At 34.2% G+C, this 16624-nt stretch overlaps 1 protein-coding gene across 1 annotated transcript in view; it reads right to left on the reverse strand.

Moving 5' to 3' along the window:
- The window catches only part of htt (huntingtin), a 1164033-nt gene that overhangs the window by 277437 nt on the left and 869972 nt on the right, over positions 1 to 16624 (reverse strand). The window contains exon 43 of the mRNA XM_090393484.1: positions 6817 to 6993. Within this exon, the coding sequence (XP_090249610.1) occupies positions 6817 to 6993 (177 nt within the window). The remainder of the gene's footprint in view (positions 1 to 6816; positions 6994 to 16624) is intronic.

The raw sequence follows: 16624 nt of genomic DNA on the forward strand, positions 1-16624 counted from the left end.
CAAGAATTACAAATTATTAGCAATACATTTATAAATAACGAATATAGCAAAAATACTATTAATAAAGTTCTTCATAAAACTTCATCAAAAAAATAATATAGATTACAGTAAAACCATAGCTATCTCATACATTAAAGGGTAATCAGAAAAAATTAATAGAATTCTACACCATTATAATTTTAATGCCACTTTTAAATTAATATAAAATTAAAAAAAAACATATTCAACTTCTCTAAGGATCCACTCCCCCAATTAGCTCACCTTAGAGTTTATTGTATCTACTGCATCCTTAACTTACCTTAAACTGGGGAAACTGGATGTACAGTCCCTAATCATAAAAAAAACACAAACGACACATTAAATTTAACAATTTGCAGGCCTCTCAGATTACGCTCTTAACACACTACACCAAAACCTGGTATGAAAGTTAATTTAAAGAAGGCTGTGTAATTTTAATTAACCTGGCCTAATCTTAACAATAATACTGGCATAAAAATCACAAGAATTTGGATGGCACACATTCAGCCCACTTACTTTTTGTGTGTGAACATGTTGTTCTCTAGCTTTGGTGTAGTAAGTTTTTTTTTTTTTCCTACTAAAGGTCAGATCAATAATTTTAATGGTTGACCAGTAAGTTTAGCATACCATGTAGATTGTAGTGCAGCTTGTTTCTCTGTATATATGTATATACTCCAAATGATGACCTTAATGTGAAGGCACTGAACATGATAATCATAATAATTATAATAAAAGTAAGGTAACTTGGTTACAGTCTAAGAAAAAAGAAGTGAAATGTTATTGTGATTCAATCATAAAATTTGTACTTGCCGAGGAAGTGACTACTTCTAGTTTCCCGGGGTGAAAATTAAAGATATGACAAAGATAATCAGAAAATAAAAATAAAAGAGATAATAGCTCTTGTAGGAACTAATAAATTAAATAGTGACAATGATATGATGTGATAAAGATATGAATGACTTCAAACATGGTTTTGAATCACAATAACATTTCACTTCTTTTTTCTTGGATTGTAACCAAGTTACCTTGCTTTTATTATAATTATTATGATTATCATGTTCAGTGCTTTTTTTTCTCTTATTGTTCTGATCCTTTTTTTGATCCTGTCTGAGTTTCATTAAATGTTTTTCCACTTTTCTAATTCTCATCATCATCATCATCATCATCAAATTCCTGCCATGTACCCTCAAGGGGTGTATTCTCTGGTTTTCTAATAACTTCATTTAACTGGAATATTTCAAATGTCAGATTATTCTAGGATATGATAGAAGAGATGGGAGAGGAGAGGGAATATTACTACTGATAGCTGATGAATTAAGTCCAGTTAGGGTAAAAATGCAAGAAAATGATGGTAACAGTGTCCCATGTAGCAGTGTGTTTCAGTCTATCTGATGTGAAGTGAACAGAATGAAATATGTCATGGGATGTTGCTACAGACCTGGTGTCTCAGTTGCAGGGGATTCATCAGCTATCAGTAGTAATATTCCCTCTCCTCTCCCATCTCTTCTATCATTCTTAAAAATAGTATACCCATTATATTCGATCCCAGTTACCATATCGGATTTTGATAGTCAGGATTCACTGATGCCAACAATCTTAGATCACATCATAACCAATAAACTCAACCTGCTTGTTTCTGATGCTCCTGGCATTTGTGTATAGACATAATAAATTCCACTTAGCCTATTCTTATGATATGCAATCTATTTGGATTTGTTGTAGAATGTTCTCTTTTTCTCTCCAGATACTCAAAAGGTCTGAGCTCCAAAGCATATATTCCCATCCCTTCGCCAAATACATAACCATGTTTGAAGCCATTCATATCTTTATCACATCATATCATTGTCACTATTTAATTTATTAGTTCCTACAAGAGCTACTATCTCTTTTATTTTTATTTTCTGATTATCTTTGTCATATCTTTAATTTTCACCCCGGGAAACTAGAAGTAGTGACTTCCTCGGCAAGTACAAATTTTATGATTGAATCACAATAACATTTCACTTCTTTTTTCTTAGATTGTAACCAAGTTACTTTGCTTTTATTATAATTATTATGATTATCATGTTCAGTGCTTTTTTTCCTCTTATTGTTCTGATGCTTTTTTTGATCCTGTCTGAGTTTCATTAAATGTTTTTCCACTTTTCTAATTCTCTGGTTTTCTAATAACTTCATTTAACTGGGATATTTCGAATGTCAGATTATTCTAGGATATATTATCATCACTGCAGCAATGCTTTTGCTTATTGGAACAAAGGTTCTCCTCAGTAGTAACAACTTTAGCTTTAGATACCGCCCTGTTGTGACGAGTTTTCAGCACACACCATTCTTAAGAGTAGTAAAAACTAATAATATTTCTACAGTTATGTTATTAAATGCTGTAGTACAATAAATACACTATAAACTACAACAATATACTAAAAATACACTAATAAGTCTAAGAAAACATTTAATAAGTCATCAATAAATCACTTTCAGGAGCTTCCTAACAGCATGTCTTTTTACCAAATAGCCTTGATAGCTACATATGGAGGAACAGAATACAGAGAAGGGCAGGGACTACTAATGGCATATTTGGACCACTGTAATTTAATTTGTTCATTATGATAAAGGAAATTATGTGAGGGGAAATGTCCAGTTATTTGGTGATGATGCAAAACTGCCTAGAGCAATATTGCCCATAATAATTACCCTTCCTTTGTTCACTTACCCCAAATTGTTTATAGATTTCTTCATCACCACCCTCCACATTCCCTAGTCTATAGCAACATCCAACTAAATGTGTCTTCCTGTTTACCTCCACCTTACACCACACTGCCTCATAACCATAGAACTTTCCATCCCTTCTTGTCCATTCAAGAAGGGATGGAAGATGGAAACAACTCATCCTCATGAAAAACACTGTACCCTTCCAAGTGAATAAACACTGTACCCTTCCAAGTGAATAAACTCAATATGTGAAACCACTTCATCTCCCTTATTTCTGACACTTCTGGCATTTGCAAAAATAAGCAAATGCCAGTAGTTCATTTTTAGATCGATAACCAGTCCTATCCAAGCCACTTGTTAGTTGCGATTTTGTCACTATGCCTGCCCTTGCCCAATCACTTTTATCACTGCTTGCCACATATATCTGCTAAGTCTTAACTTCCTCATCCACACCCCGATCTATTCCATTTCTATGCTGATCATCCTCATACACACATATATTCACTACTACTTCCAACCTCTACTCTCCCTATGCCATGTCAACCTGTTTCCCCCCCCCCAAAGGCTCTCCCTGTTTCTCTTGCATTCCTATTCTCTCTTCAACTCTTACACTACTACTATCTCCGTTGCCAAGCACTTCTATCTCTTCAATACCACTCTCCTGATCTTTCACTTCATCTCTTGCTTGCATCATGCACACTGCACTTCCGTCTAGCAACAGTCTCTCCAGTGCGCTTACTCCAAAGCCATTCAAATGAATCCATCGCATCTGTATAATTCTATTCTTCCCTCAAATACATGCCATATATCCACAAATTGTACTCTCTTCTCCTCACATGTCTCAACTCATCATTGAGATACCTCAGCAACACACTGACAATCTTTCTCACTATACTGCTATCTTTCACTATACTCAATAACCTCGAGATATTTTGCCCTTACATTCTTCTTATGTCCAGTTAAATCATTTGTCCCCACAACCACCGCTAATTCTCTTGCTTGTTTTTTTTTTTTTTTCATGTCTAAAGCATGAATTATCTTGCTCATTCTCCCTCCTGAATCTTATGGACCCTCTCTCTCTCTCATTAACCAATCCTCTAACAATGGAATCTCCACACACTGCTGTTATCGAATCACTCATCACCTCTTACATCCTTTTTTCTTTCATTCTATTATTTTGTACACTTTCATTTGTTTCCAATAAATGACTAATATTACTCCACATATTTCTCATTTACTTTTTCATTTTGAATAAATGTTTTATCGAATCTTGCATTCCAACAATTTCACTCTCTGTAATTCTCATTCTGATGCACCTTACTTCCATTTCCTCATTTATACTCTCTTTAACTCCTTTATCACTTACTTTTGATTCTACATTCTTGTATTCTTTCTCTTCCTCAGTCTTCTCACTAGCTTTCGTTAAATTTCCATATCTTTCAATTACCAATGCTTATGCTTCCTCTGAGAATAGACTAAAGGTTTGGTATATATATATACAGGGTGTTCGGGATAAATTTGACATATTTATAATTAATTATATTTTTCCGTAAGTTACATGTATTAACACACACTTCTCTTCATTTAAAAGTTTGGACCCTTCTTCATTCATATACAAGATGTCAGAAAGGATGGATAGCTGGAACCCACCTGAATCATGGAAGAGAATAACTTGTATCATGATGATTCATGCCCGCCATCAAAATAAGGATATTACGACTGCTGCCCAATGCTCCCTGAATACAGTAAAAACAATCAGGCATGAACTAGAGACTTGCAATGGTGACTACGAGGATGTAGCAAGAAGAAAGATCCCTAGCAGACGATCTGATTGCGTTCGTACAGCAGAATTCCTCGCAAATCTGCAGGAACAGGTGTTGAAGAACCCTGGCATTGGAATTCGGGCTTTGTTCGTGGAGTTGCTAACTGTAGTCAAGCCCTGGATAACAAGGGTAGCCAATGGTAGGCCGTATGTATGGCAGCAGGATTCGGCCCCTTGCCACACCTCTGGGAAAAGTCAAAAATGGTTGTCTGAAAATTTCTACGACTTCACCAGTCCAAATGTTTGGCCTCCAAACTCCCCAGACCTTAACCCCATGGATTATTTTGTATGGGGCGCAGTTGAAAAAGACACCAATCGCACTTCCAGTAATACAAAAGCCCAGTTAATGGATAAAATTAAAACAGTTTTTGCGGCCCTTCCCAGGGAGACTGTAGCATCAGCTTGTTCGAGGTTCCGAAGCAGAATTGAAGCTGTGATCGATGCTAATGGTGGTTATTTTGAGTAAATCTTGTTGATAGTATTGTAATTAACTCTGCCTGTAATGTTTTTTTGTCAATTCATTAAATTTAATAGATACAAAGAAGATTTTCTTTTTCCTTACGAAACTGTCAAATTTATCCCGAACACCCTGTGTATATATATATATATATATATATATATATATATATTTAGAAACATATAAGTTACTAAAAGAGTTTTATAGGATGATGCAGGAAAAAAAAAATTAAAAAATTTTGCAGAAAAAATTTTTCGATGACAAGACGTTTGTTTTCATAACAACTACATTTCATAAAAAAGATTTATTAAAATAATTTTTTATTCTCTTTATTGAAACAAAAACAAGTGAATTACAATTACAGAACTATAAATTGTAAATGCTTTGTCGGTGAATGAGTACAAAGAAAGGTATGATATATATTGTATGAATAGTTAGTATGAACCTCCAGTGATGAGTCTTCAGATTCTATGGAGATAATTGTTTATTAACAATATTATACACACATATTACACGAATTCTCTGTATCCATGTAAGGTAAACCTACTGGACCTTAGTACTGTGTGTGGATTAATGGTTAGACAATCCAGAACCCTTCTCTGGAGGCTAAACATACAGAAGCTTCATTTCCTTCCTTTTTTCCCCCCAATCCTCCATTAAAGAGGATGATAGTCTTATAGGGGTTAATAAAATTCATCTATCACCTAGAGAAATGAACTAATAACTCTGCCTACACTGGGATAAAGACCCACAGCCTATTATTTAGCTGTGGGTTTGAATCCCAAAAATCAGATATTATCAAAACATCTAGTGGAATCTATGCCACTATAGGTCCCCCAACATTATAAGCTAAGTGGTCATAATTTAATATTATATACTCAAGTTGTCCACGTGGTTAGCCTAGTGGCTTTGCGCTTCGCAACCATATGCCTGGGTAAGGAGTGTCCTAGGTTTGATTCCCATCAATGACGTGAGGAGCTTAAGGATCTTCCTCAGCCATAGCCAAATTAGCCGGTCTTGGGCATGGACAGCAGGGTTTATTCTGCCAGTTTATCTGAGTTTTTCGTCCCACAAGCAGGCAAACTGGACCCGTGAACACACAGGTTACAGTCATAAATACTTACGGCAAGGAAGGCAATGGGAAAACCACCTTGCACCACTATCTCCCTAGTAATCAGTTGTAACCCTCTCAAGGGAGGAAGCCACAGGATCAGATCACTCAAGTTAAACAAAAATTAAATAACAAAACATGTTACTGTGTGCATGCAAAAGACATCATGAAAATATGCAGACATGGTTTTGAAATGGCAATCATGTTTACAACTACAAACCTGTAGCATGTTATTTGTTTTTTTTCTGTCATGTATTATTGCCTTTGAGTTTCTTGGAAGTTATCAGCCATGGCTATTTTTCAATAATAGTAAATGATGTGTGGATAAGCTTAGGCATTAGTAGTTAATCACTTGAGATTTTATAATCTAATTTACTGTTGCATAAAAAGAAGTTTGTATTAAACTGGAGTTGGTCTTAAAATGACACACTCTCTCTCTCTCTCCCCCCCCACCCTCCGATTTTTGGTAAATTAATATACCTATATTTATTGATAGGGAGTGCTTCATTGCTTCTGATGATTCCAAAAACACCAGAAGCAATGAAGCACTCAGCTTATAATAACTTCTGTGCTGCACATTGGTTTGCTTTCATCTAATTGCATGTGAAAAAGTTCCATCTAATCCTAGGTGAAATTATAAAATTACTACTGAAGTGCTTATAAATAGAAAATGTATAAAGAAAATTTTTTATTACTTACCAAGCAGATTAATACGATAAATGTACTGTTTAAGTACATCTCTCTCTTGAAGATATTCCCCTGGTGGAGGAGGAACACTTGTTTTATATTCTCCACCTATATCAGGACTCCATCCTAATTTCCAGAGTATAGGGGGTGTTCTGGCAAAACTGTTCACTAATGGTAGCCTGGCCAAACCTATTAGTACAAATTAACATAAATCCTTAAAAATTCTTATGGTAATTTACATAATTAATAAAAGATGATTTTAAAAAGATACCAGACTTCTAAGTTCATGATGAGTCATCCCACGATGAGTTTCTGACTCCATGGAGGTCAGATGTTAATAATAACGTTAAATAATGATGATAAACTTAAAATCATTAAAAGTTAGTAGTCTTTATGCATCATCAATAATCCTATGGCATCATAACCAACCATTTTTCCAATATTAATACCTTACCTTGGATATTCAGATGAGTTCTAAAACTGAACAAAATTTTTAATATTCATGGTAAGGCAACTTCAAATTTAGAAAGTAATGTAAAAAATGTATAATCTGACTACATTTTACAGGACTGAAAATGTGTGTGTGTGTGTGTGTATGTGAGAGAGACTGTGTTTTACAAAGAATCCTGCAAATTATCTGGAGAAGAGGACATGGTCTTTGTATGTTTTGAGTTTAATGTTATTTCAATGTTGGAAGTAATAATTATAACTTATAAAATGGTTGGGATATATTTGCGCTTTGTGTGACATGAAAGGAAATTTTTGTGGCTGGATTAATTTTTTTCACTGTTGTTATTATTATTATTGTTACATGACACCATCAGGGAGTCTAAAGACTCATCTAGGAAGGATACTCTCTGTCTCCACCACTCAATCCACCAACTACAACGAACTGAAACCATTTTAATCATTTCCTTTTTTTTTTGTTTTTCTTTCTGTGTTCAGACAATTTGGTCTAATATAGTGTTTCAAAACAATTCCATGACTGCAAAATTCCTGAACACATTTTATGATCCTAGATCACTTCAATCTAACAAAAAAGTAAGGAAAGCATCAGAACAATAAAAGACAAGCTTTATAACAGTATTATTTTATAGTTACACCATTCATGATTGCAACAATCAAAGTTCCTTTAAATATGGGCTGCAGATTTTATTTATTTTCTGCAAATTAAAAACAGTATTCAAAAGAATCAGAGAAATGGCAAATTTTAACAGTGATGCAAAATACCACTTTCATCATGCCAGGAAGGAAGCAGTACCATCTAATGTAGTAGGTAAAGTAGCACAATCTTATGTAGTAGGTAAAGGACAATACAAATGGATATGACCTCTGCATATGGCTTGCCATCACCATCATATGAAGGCCATATAAAGACTATTTGTGAGGAAAGGATATATAAGGAACAAAAAGGTTATTGATCATGAAAAGATGAAGAGACAGTTTGGTGCTATAGCAAGAATGACAAGTCGACAGAAAAAAAATAAATGCTGCTCAGGCACTGATCAAGAGCTATTTAACACCAGCAATGTCTGAATATATTCCAAAGGATGGTAGGTGCAAAATGGATGAACAGAGAGATTAAGATCTAGAAGAACTCATTGGAAATGGCATAAGTAAATGGTAATAATTAATTTCACCATGACTATCAAGTGTGAACTAGAAGGGTGACTCAGCAAGGAGAGTCAAAGTGTGATTACATAGTCATTCAGGGCAAGAAAAATCCTAAATAGGTGGCAAGTTAAAGAAAGAATAGTTATGGAGATACAATGTTAGCAGGTGAAAATAGTAGATTGATAAAAATGTAGAGAATATAGTTAGAATATTCAATGAACAATTCATCAAAGCATTTCATCTCATCAATGTGAGATCATGAGAGCATGAGTATAGAAGGTATGGTAGAGAAGAGACTGATGATTGCTAAGCAGGAAGCATTCTTCTTCTTTCCTTTAGTGTTACATGGTGATTAGCATTCATTTCAGACAAATTATGGAGACTACAATCATGTTAGAAACAATTACTTTAATTTTCCGATGTTTCGATCTTCATATTGAGGTCATCATCTGGAGTATACACACATATATATAAAGAAACAAGCTATATTACATTTCAGACAGTATGCCAAAGAGGCAATGATTTGACCGACAGTTATTCTACTGGCCTGACCTCTAGTGAAAAAAAAAAAACACATCAAAGATCCTGGATTACTTACAGTCCTATTTATAATTAACTCTTAGATGAAAAGGTTATGTGGGTAGAATATGTGTCTTCCATGTTCTTGGGATTTTTAGACCATCATTATTGTTAAGATTAAGGTGGTTGATAAGAATTTCACATGCCTCCTTAAATTTACGTTCACGACCACATTTTGGTGTGGTGTAAACAACAGATGCCTTTCCAGTCAATTCTATGTAGAGTATTTAGAGAATGATCAGAAATTCCAGATTTACCATAGTTATTAAATTTAATGTGCTGTTTATGTTCCTTTTTTGGATAGGAATTGTGCTTACTGCTTTACCTATATTGAGCAAATTACAGGTGCAATGAATATGGTATACTCCAAGGTAGGCCAGCAGAAGAAGTGGATCCTTGGATGAGTTGAAAAAGTTCTTTAATTTTGCAGGAGGTTTAAAGATGGCTAAGGTTGCATTTTTGTAGTATTCTATTTATTTTATCCGATATCCCTTTAATGTATGGAATGGTTACAGTTTTATCTAGTTCTACTGAGATCTTGTGAAGAATTTTCACAAGACTTCATTTAAAAACAAAAACTAGATTACAATAAATTGTAACCATTCCAAGTCTATTCCAAATTTACCCATTGTATCATGCATTTTAGTCTAAATATTGTCCAACTTTGGTAATGAAAGTACTCATAACTATTGGCAAATTTGTTTTGTACATTTTGTCAATTTCCTCTTGTGGTTGTCGATAGAAATCCATATTATGATATTCGTCTGGATGTGAAGAATCAGTAAAATATAACTATCATTTTAATAAAAGTTTCTTATTAAAATGATACAGTTTCTTTTGCTTGTAGTCTAATGACTATGATTCTGGATGAGATAGGTTTAACTTCAACAACACTACGGAGAACTAATCTACAGACTATGACAGTTACTCCTTCTGTGTGCCAAATCATTCCTGCCTGAGTAATATATTGAATGTTTTAGATTTATATGGCCTTGTCCAGTCTGGTCTTTCGGAAAGACCAATGCCACTCCATCTCTCTCTCTCTTTCTCTCCAACAAATACATTTCACCAGATTTGTGCAATGTCTGAATGTTCACAGTGAGTAATATAGTGAATGGATTTTGTAGACCACATAACCAATTTTTCATCACATCTCTGTGGAATGAGATTCAATAAGAGATTCATCATCTTCTTCATAAGCAGTAGCATATTTGGCACACTGCTTTTAGTAATATAATCCATGTGGGTTTGAAGCAGATGAATTTCATGTCGCTAGTTTATCATTCCTCTGCTACATTTGTCTACTTAGATAAGGCTGGGAGAAAAAAGGCAGACTTCCACTGTAGTGAATAAGAACAGTTCAGTAAGACAGGAAAGATACACCCCTAGCCCTGGAATACTCTAACAGCACTGATGAAAGGAGTAAGATGAAAAGAAAGGAGACAGAAAGAAGAAGAAGAGGGACTAGTCTACAAATAATATAGCAGATTTTACATTATGTGACTAATCCAGCATCAGATATCTTGAGTTCCTCATTCCTGTGCTCACCAGAAATTAGCTCCTTCGGAAGTAAGGGGTATATGAAGAATTAATAAACTAGATGTTAATAAGACAATAGGACTTGATGACATATCAACTCATATCTTAAGAACATGGTCTAGTGAATTAATGGCAACATTGATATACCTGCTTGACAAGTCTTGTAATAACAGGGGAATTCTAGATCTGATTCCAGAAGAGCAGAAAAAGGTAAAACTGTTCATCATCCCAAACAGAGTGATAAGGCCAATGATAATGCTAAGGCTATGAATGATATGCTAATCTGTGTGCATGGAGTTTGGATTATGTTAGATGGATAACTGGTGAAGGTCAGGATCCCAAATTAGGTTGATAATAGCAGAATTCTCTGTGATGTTCAACAGGGAATTGTTAAAGGGAGATCATGTGTTTTTGCAATATACTTATGCATTACAACAGAGTGATGAATGCAATGGACAGGGGTGATACATATACAGAGGTATATTTAGATTTTACAGAGACCTTTGATAGATTGCTACATGAAAAGTTGGTAACTGAAACAGATGGAATTAGATGACAGATTCTTCTTCTTATTATGGTTTGACAACCCAAATCAACTTTGGTCTCCTGGATTTGTTGCCTCCAACTGTGTCTGTCCAAAACTTCGCTTCTCAAGTTTGGACACTACGTGGTCAATGATAATGCAATGAATGATATGCTATCTGACTAATGGTGTCTATCCATCTTGTTCTAGATTTTCCTTTTGGTCTTTTTCCAATAATTTTATCATTGATTGTCTTCATAAGAAAAATTTCATTTTCCATATGAAAAATATGTTCTGCCCACTGTAACTTCTTGAACTCAATTACACTGGATATTTCTTGGTTCTTTATAAAGTTGATATAACTCATGGTTGTATCTGATTCTCTAGAGACCATTATCATTCACTGGTCCAAATATTTTTCTAAGGATTTTCCTTTCAAAAGTTGAAATCAAATTCTCCACACTTGCTGTAAATATCTAGGTTTCATATCCATAGGTTAGGTTAGTGATCGATATATGTTTACTTTAGTCTTCCAACGAATAGAAAGCCTGATTACCTCTCTTAATTTGATTCTGCACTTCCATCATCTCATTACCCCTAAATATTTAAACTGTTCCACTTTTTCTATTTCATTGTTTTTTGTTGATTGATTTTTAATCCTTTTGTGCTGATTTTTCTAATTCAAAATATGTTTCTTCTGCTTTCTGTTTGGTTCTTGACATGATGTTAATGTCATCTGCATATGCTACAATCTACACTGAATTGTTTATTAGAGTGTCTTGAATATCTGTTGGCAACGATTCAATAACGTATTTCAAAGCTAAGCAAAAAGTATTGGAGTCAGGCCATCACCTTAAAGGGATCTGCAAAAAAAAAAGAATTTTAAAGGGATTTGTTAAATCATTTTGAATTTTAGCCTGTGCTTCTGAATTTTCCATTGTTAACTTGTAAGTCTTACTAGCTTATCTAGTATTATAAAGCGTATCATAATCTCATATAATTTTCCTCTGTTAATGTTGCAAATCAACAAGAATCTAATAAATATTTATATCAAATTCCTAAAACTTCTCTAATAATTGTATCTGCTCATTTGTGAATTTGCCTTTCCTGAAACCTCCTTGGTAGACACCAATTATCTTCTCCATAAATGAGTTTAATCCGTTCTACAAAACAGAGATAAGTATTCTGTATGCTGCACATAACAGAGAAATATCTCTATAATTTTCACAGGCCATTTTATCATTCTCCATATGTCAGGCAGATCAGACTCTGTCACCATTCTTTTGACATTTTCTCTTTCTTCCATATGGTTAAAACCAATTCATAGATTTTGTTTTCTAGTTTCTTTCCTCCTACTTTCACTAACTCTGCAGGGATTTTGTCTATTCCTGGGGGATTTGCTGTTTTTTAATGAAAGCATTATATCATTAAACTCATGTCTTGATGGTAACTGTACACAATCATCCTCTTTAACAGTACTTGGTATATAATTTGGAGATGTAGAGCTAACATTTTTATTCAACAATTCATGGAAATATTCTCTCCATCTGTTTTTTTTTACTCTTTCTTTGTTTGTTAACATCTTTCCTTGTCCATCTCTGCATATATTTAAGTCCTGGTTTATATCCTCCTTTAATTAACTTAATTTTATTATAAGCTTGTCTAAGATTGCCTTGTTCTTCATTTCTTGTTCTATTGTGCATATGATTTCATCAGCTTCTTGTCTCAGTTCTTTATATTTTCCTTCTTTAATCCTAGTTGGTATTGCAGTAAATTCTTTATCTGTTTCATTTCTTTTATTACAGCTTGAGCACATTCTTCATCAAACCAATCTCTTTCCTTTTGTTTAGATTAGATGATAGGTTAGTGAGCTGAAAAGGCAAATGGCTGGTAGATGACAACAATTTGTGGATGGGGAACTGTACACAGAAGAGGAAAGTCATTACGGGCATGTGACAGGATCTGTCTTAGGACTATTCCCATTTGTCTTAATTAATAATGACATTGGGAAAGGTTTAAATGATATATAGTTATTAGAGATGCAAAGTTGAATAATAAGGCGCAGAGCATATATTGTAGCCTTACAGAACTGTATAAGTAGTGGAGCTACAAAAGGAGAGACCATGGTGGTTTATTATCTCAGAAATGAGATCCGAGTAATAAACCATTAGAGATGAAAATGGATTTAATATGTAGCTTCTTTTTTTTTTTTTTTCCAATAGTATTCACATCATAGCCACAGCCTCTTGTCTAGGAAGAGTGATACAAAGTAGCATCAATATCTTCCAGTATAGACAGAAATTGCAGGCTTCTATTCCACTGTCTTACAATACAAACATCTAGGAAAGAAAAGGCTACTGCTGGATTCTATTTCTAGTGTGCGTAAAAGTCTTCTTCTTCTTCACGCATTAGATGTAGTATCTGTTGTGACCAAGACTTCATCTTCTTTAATAGTATCTTTTAATCTTTTTCTAAGTCTTCCTGTTCTTCTCTTATTCTTTGGTTTCCAACTAGAGACTTATTTTATTATTCTATCTTCACTTCTTCTTTCCACATGTTCAATCCATTTTATTCTTTGGGTTTGCTACCCAATTGTTTATTGCTTGTATTTCACACTGTTTCTTATATCTGTATTTTTTATTTTATCTAATCTAATCTAATATCTAAATTTAATATATTCATTTCACCTGTGTTTAACATTAGTCTTGTTTTCCTAGTGTCTGGTCTTGTTTCTGCATTATATGTCATAATTTTGTCCTATGAAGAATGTAAAAGAGAAACACAAAACCATACATGGTGGAAGCTCATGGTAGTCAACCTCCTGGAAGGAGATGATATCTGACAAGGACTGTCAAAGTATCCTGTACTCCTCTTGTGGCTACATATCAGAAAATTGATAATAATGATACAGATGTAAATGTGTCCAATGGGGCTATAATCAGCTTTCTGTAAAAACAGTTGTATAATAAAATAATAGCAAGAGCTTGAAAGCAGGTATTATGCTAAAAAACAAGCTGTCATTTAATATATATACTGTATATGTTGATTTTCAAAAATAATATAACATGAATACTTAATATACTTATGTATTTCTCAATATGTTACTGAATACACTTCAGATATAATTCTTCTTATTGGATAGTCTGAAGAATGAAAAATATTTTATTAAGTATGGTTTGTTTTGATATTTTTAAATGAATGAAAGCTGAAAAAAAATTTTTTTTGCACTACATCTTCTGTTGTTTCTTTTAATGATGTTAATTCAAGACCTGCTATAATGCCAAAGTGGTTTTATAGAAATATCTACATAGTCAAAACGTTGATGTAAAACTTAGCAACAAATCAAAGGTGCCTTACTATTCATAGCTATTTCCATTTATATATTCTAAAACTTAGCTCTACCTTAGCAGCAATGTTAAGATAGAGTTCATCTAAGCTACAAGAAAAAGGTATTTCTTTCATTGTCATGTTACATTTTCCCGTATAGAATAACCTTTACTCATAGTGTTAGTCTATTTAAATCATTCTTCAGAATCTTCATTGACTATTACCCTCCACAATAAACAACTGGATGTGCTCCCACATTATCCCAGTGTATTAATGCACACATCAAACAGTAGATGTCCAAGAACAGGCTAGACAGGGTATGTGGCAAATCACCTGCCTTTTTGATTTTTGCTTCATCATATTTGTTACCAACTTTATATCTATTCATATGTGTTCCAATTTAAAAAATGGATTTCTGTGTATAATGTCAAATGTCTTTGCCAAGTCCAGTAATATCATAGTATCCTTTCCTGTATCCAACTTTGTTACTTCATTACAAAAAGTGTAATGTACAATCCTGCATTACTGGCAGAGTTCCAAGGGAGTGGAAAGAGGTTAAGATAGTATCATTGCATAAATGTGGCTCTCAGGTAGAGGTTGCAAAAGTTGGTGAGAGGTAAAATACAACAGTGGGTGGATAGGGATGTGATACTGTATAGTGGGAAGCATGGCTGTGCAAAGGGTAGATCCTGTCTTAATAACTTATTCATGTTTTATAATAAAGTGACAACAGAATTGGATAAAAGTAATGGCTACACCATGATACTACTCAACTTTGCACAGGCATATGATAGAATACCACATGGAAAACTATTACAAAAGCTGGAACAAATAGAAATGGATATGAAGCTAGTAGCAGGGACAGGGGTGGCTGACAGACACCAGAGGGCAGTATAATGGAGGAGTGGAATCTAGGAGAATGATAGCGACCAGCAGAGTACCTCAGGGTTCTGTACTAGGGCCGCTACTCTTTAATTTGTATATCAATGACATAGGGAAAGATTTAAGAGAGAGAGATTTCAGTTGTTTGCTGATAATGTAAAACTGGGGACAGCAATATAAATTAAAGATACCAAGAAATTATATACTTGGTTTAATCCTTTATCCAAGTATAAGCAAACAAAGTTTGTGCCTGAAATACAATCAGGACAGGGCAACTCGTATATAGAAGCTAATGACTTCACATCACTTGCCTTAGTATCCCATAATGCAAAGCACATATTTTTATGGGCATGTATAATGCTATACATTATGGGAAGGGTCACTATCCAAGACCGGTTTTGCCCTTTATTGAGGTCTCATCAGTGGGAGCCAGACCCAGAGGTGATGATAAGGTTGAAGTAATGTAGAAGTCATATATTCATATGTGAGTTGTCAAAAGGTGTCACAACTTATCATTAAAATACTCTGGATTAGAGATAGTTTTTGGAAGTTTTCCCACTTGATTATACTATAAATTGTGTAAAAACTTTTGTAAAGAAATGAAACTAAACATTCATTTTATGAATGTCTGAGATGAGTTTGACAAAAGGAAGGCATTTTTTTAAGAGTGATGGTTTGCACTTAAACAGATGGGGTTCACGGCACTTAGAACATTTATTGATAAAAGATAGAGTAAATGGTCAAAAACAGGGAAGTGGGATTTAACAGGGTGGCAGGTGATAGAGTCAGCCATCAGTAATACTAAAGTCAATAATTACTGTGAATGTGGGATTGAATGTGAGACATAGTTGACTAAGAATGATATAGTTATAGGAACAGAATGCAAGGGATAGAGTATTTTCCGGGAGGACAGAGAGGAGAGAATGGGGAGAAGGGTTTTGCTAATGATAGACAAAGAGTTAAAGCCAAAAAGAGTAAGTCTCAAGATGACAGGTATGCAGAGGGCAGTTCATTTGAGACTATTTGGTGTGAGATAGAGATCAGCAGGATGAAATATGTAATCAGTTCTTGCTATAATCCAGGAGGCATAAGGGAGAATGTAGATGGTATACATTGACAAATTTGCATGATGAGTGAAAGGTGAGATTTTAACTATGGAGACATACACTGGGAGAAGGAATGGTCACAAGGAAGGAAGGAAATGGAGTTTATACAGTTGTTAAGAGAAAATTACCTGAGACAGCATGTAATGGAAAGAATAAGCAGTTCAAGAATATTGGATCTGGTCACAGCTTTGGAGAACATATCAATAACAAATTTAGTCACACTGCCTCTACTTGGGGAAAGTCATCATGT

The sequence above is a fragment of the Typopeltis vanoorti genome, chromosome 5 (genome assembly GCF_054136105.1).
Source record: "Typopeltis vanoorti isolate ZY-2024b chromosome 5, IOZ_Tvanoo_1.0, whole genome shotgun sequence".
Lineage (NCBI taxonomy): Eukaryota > Metazoa > Arthropoda > Arachnida > Uropygi > Thelyphonidae > Typopeltis > Typopeltis vanoorti.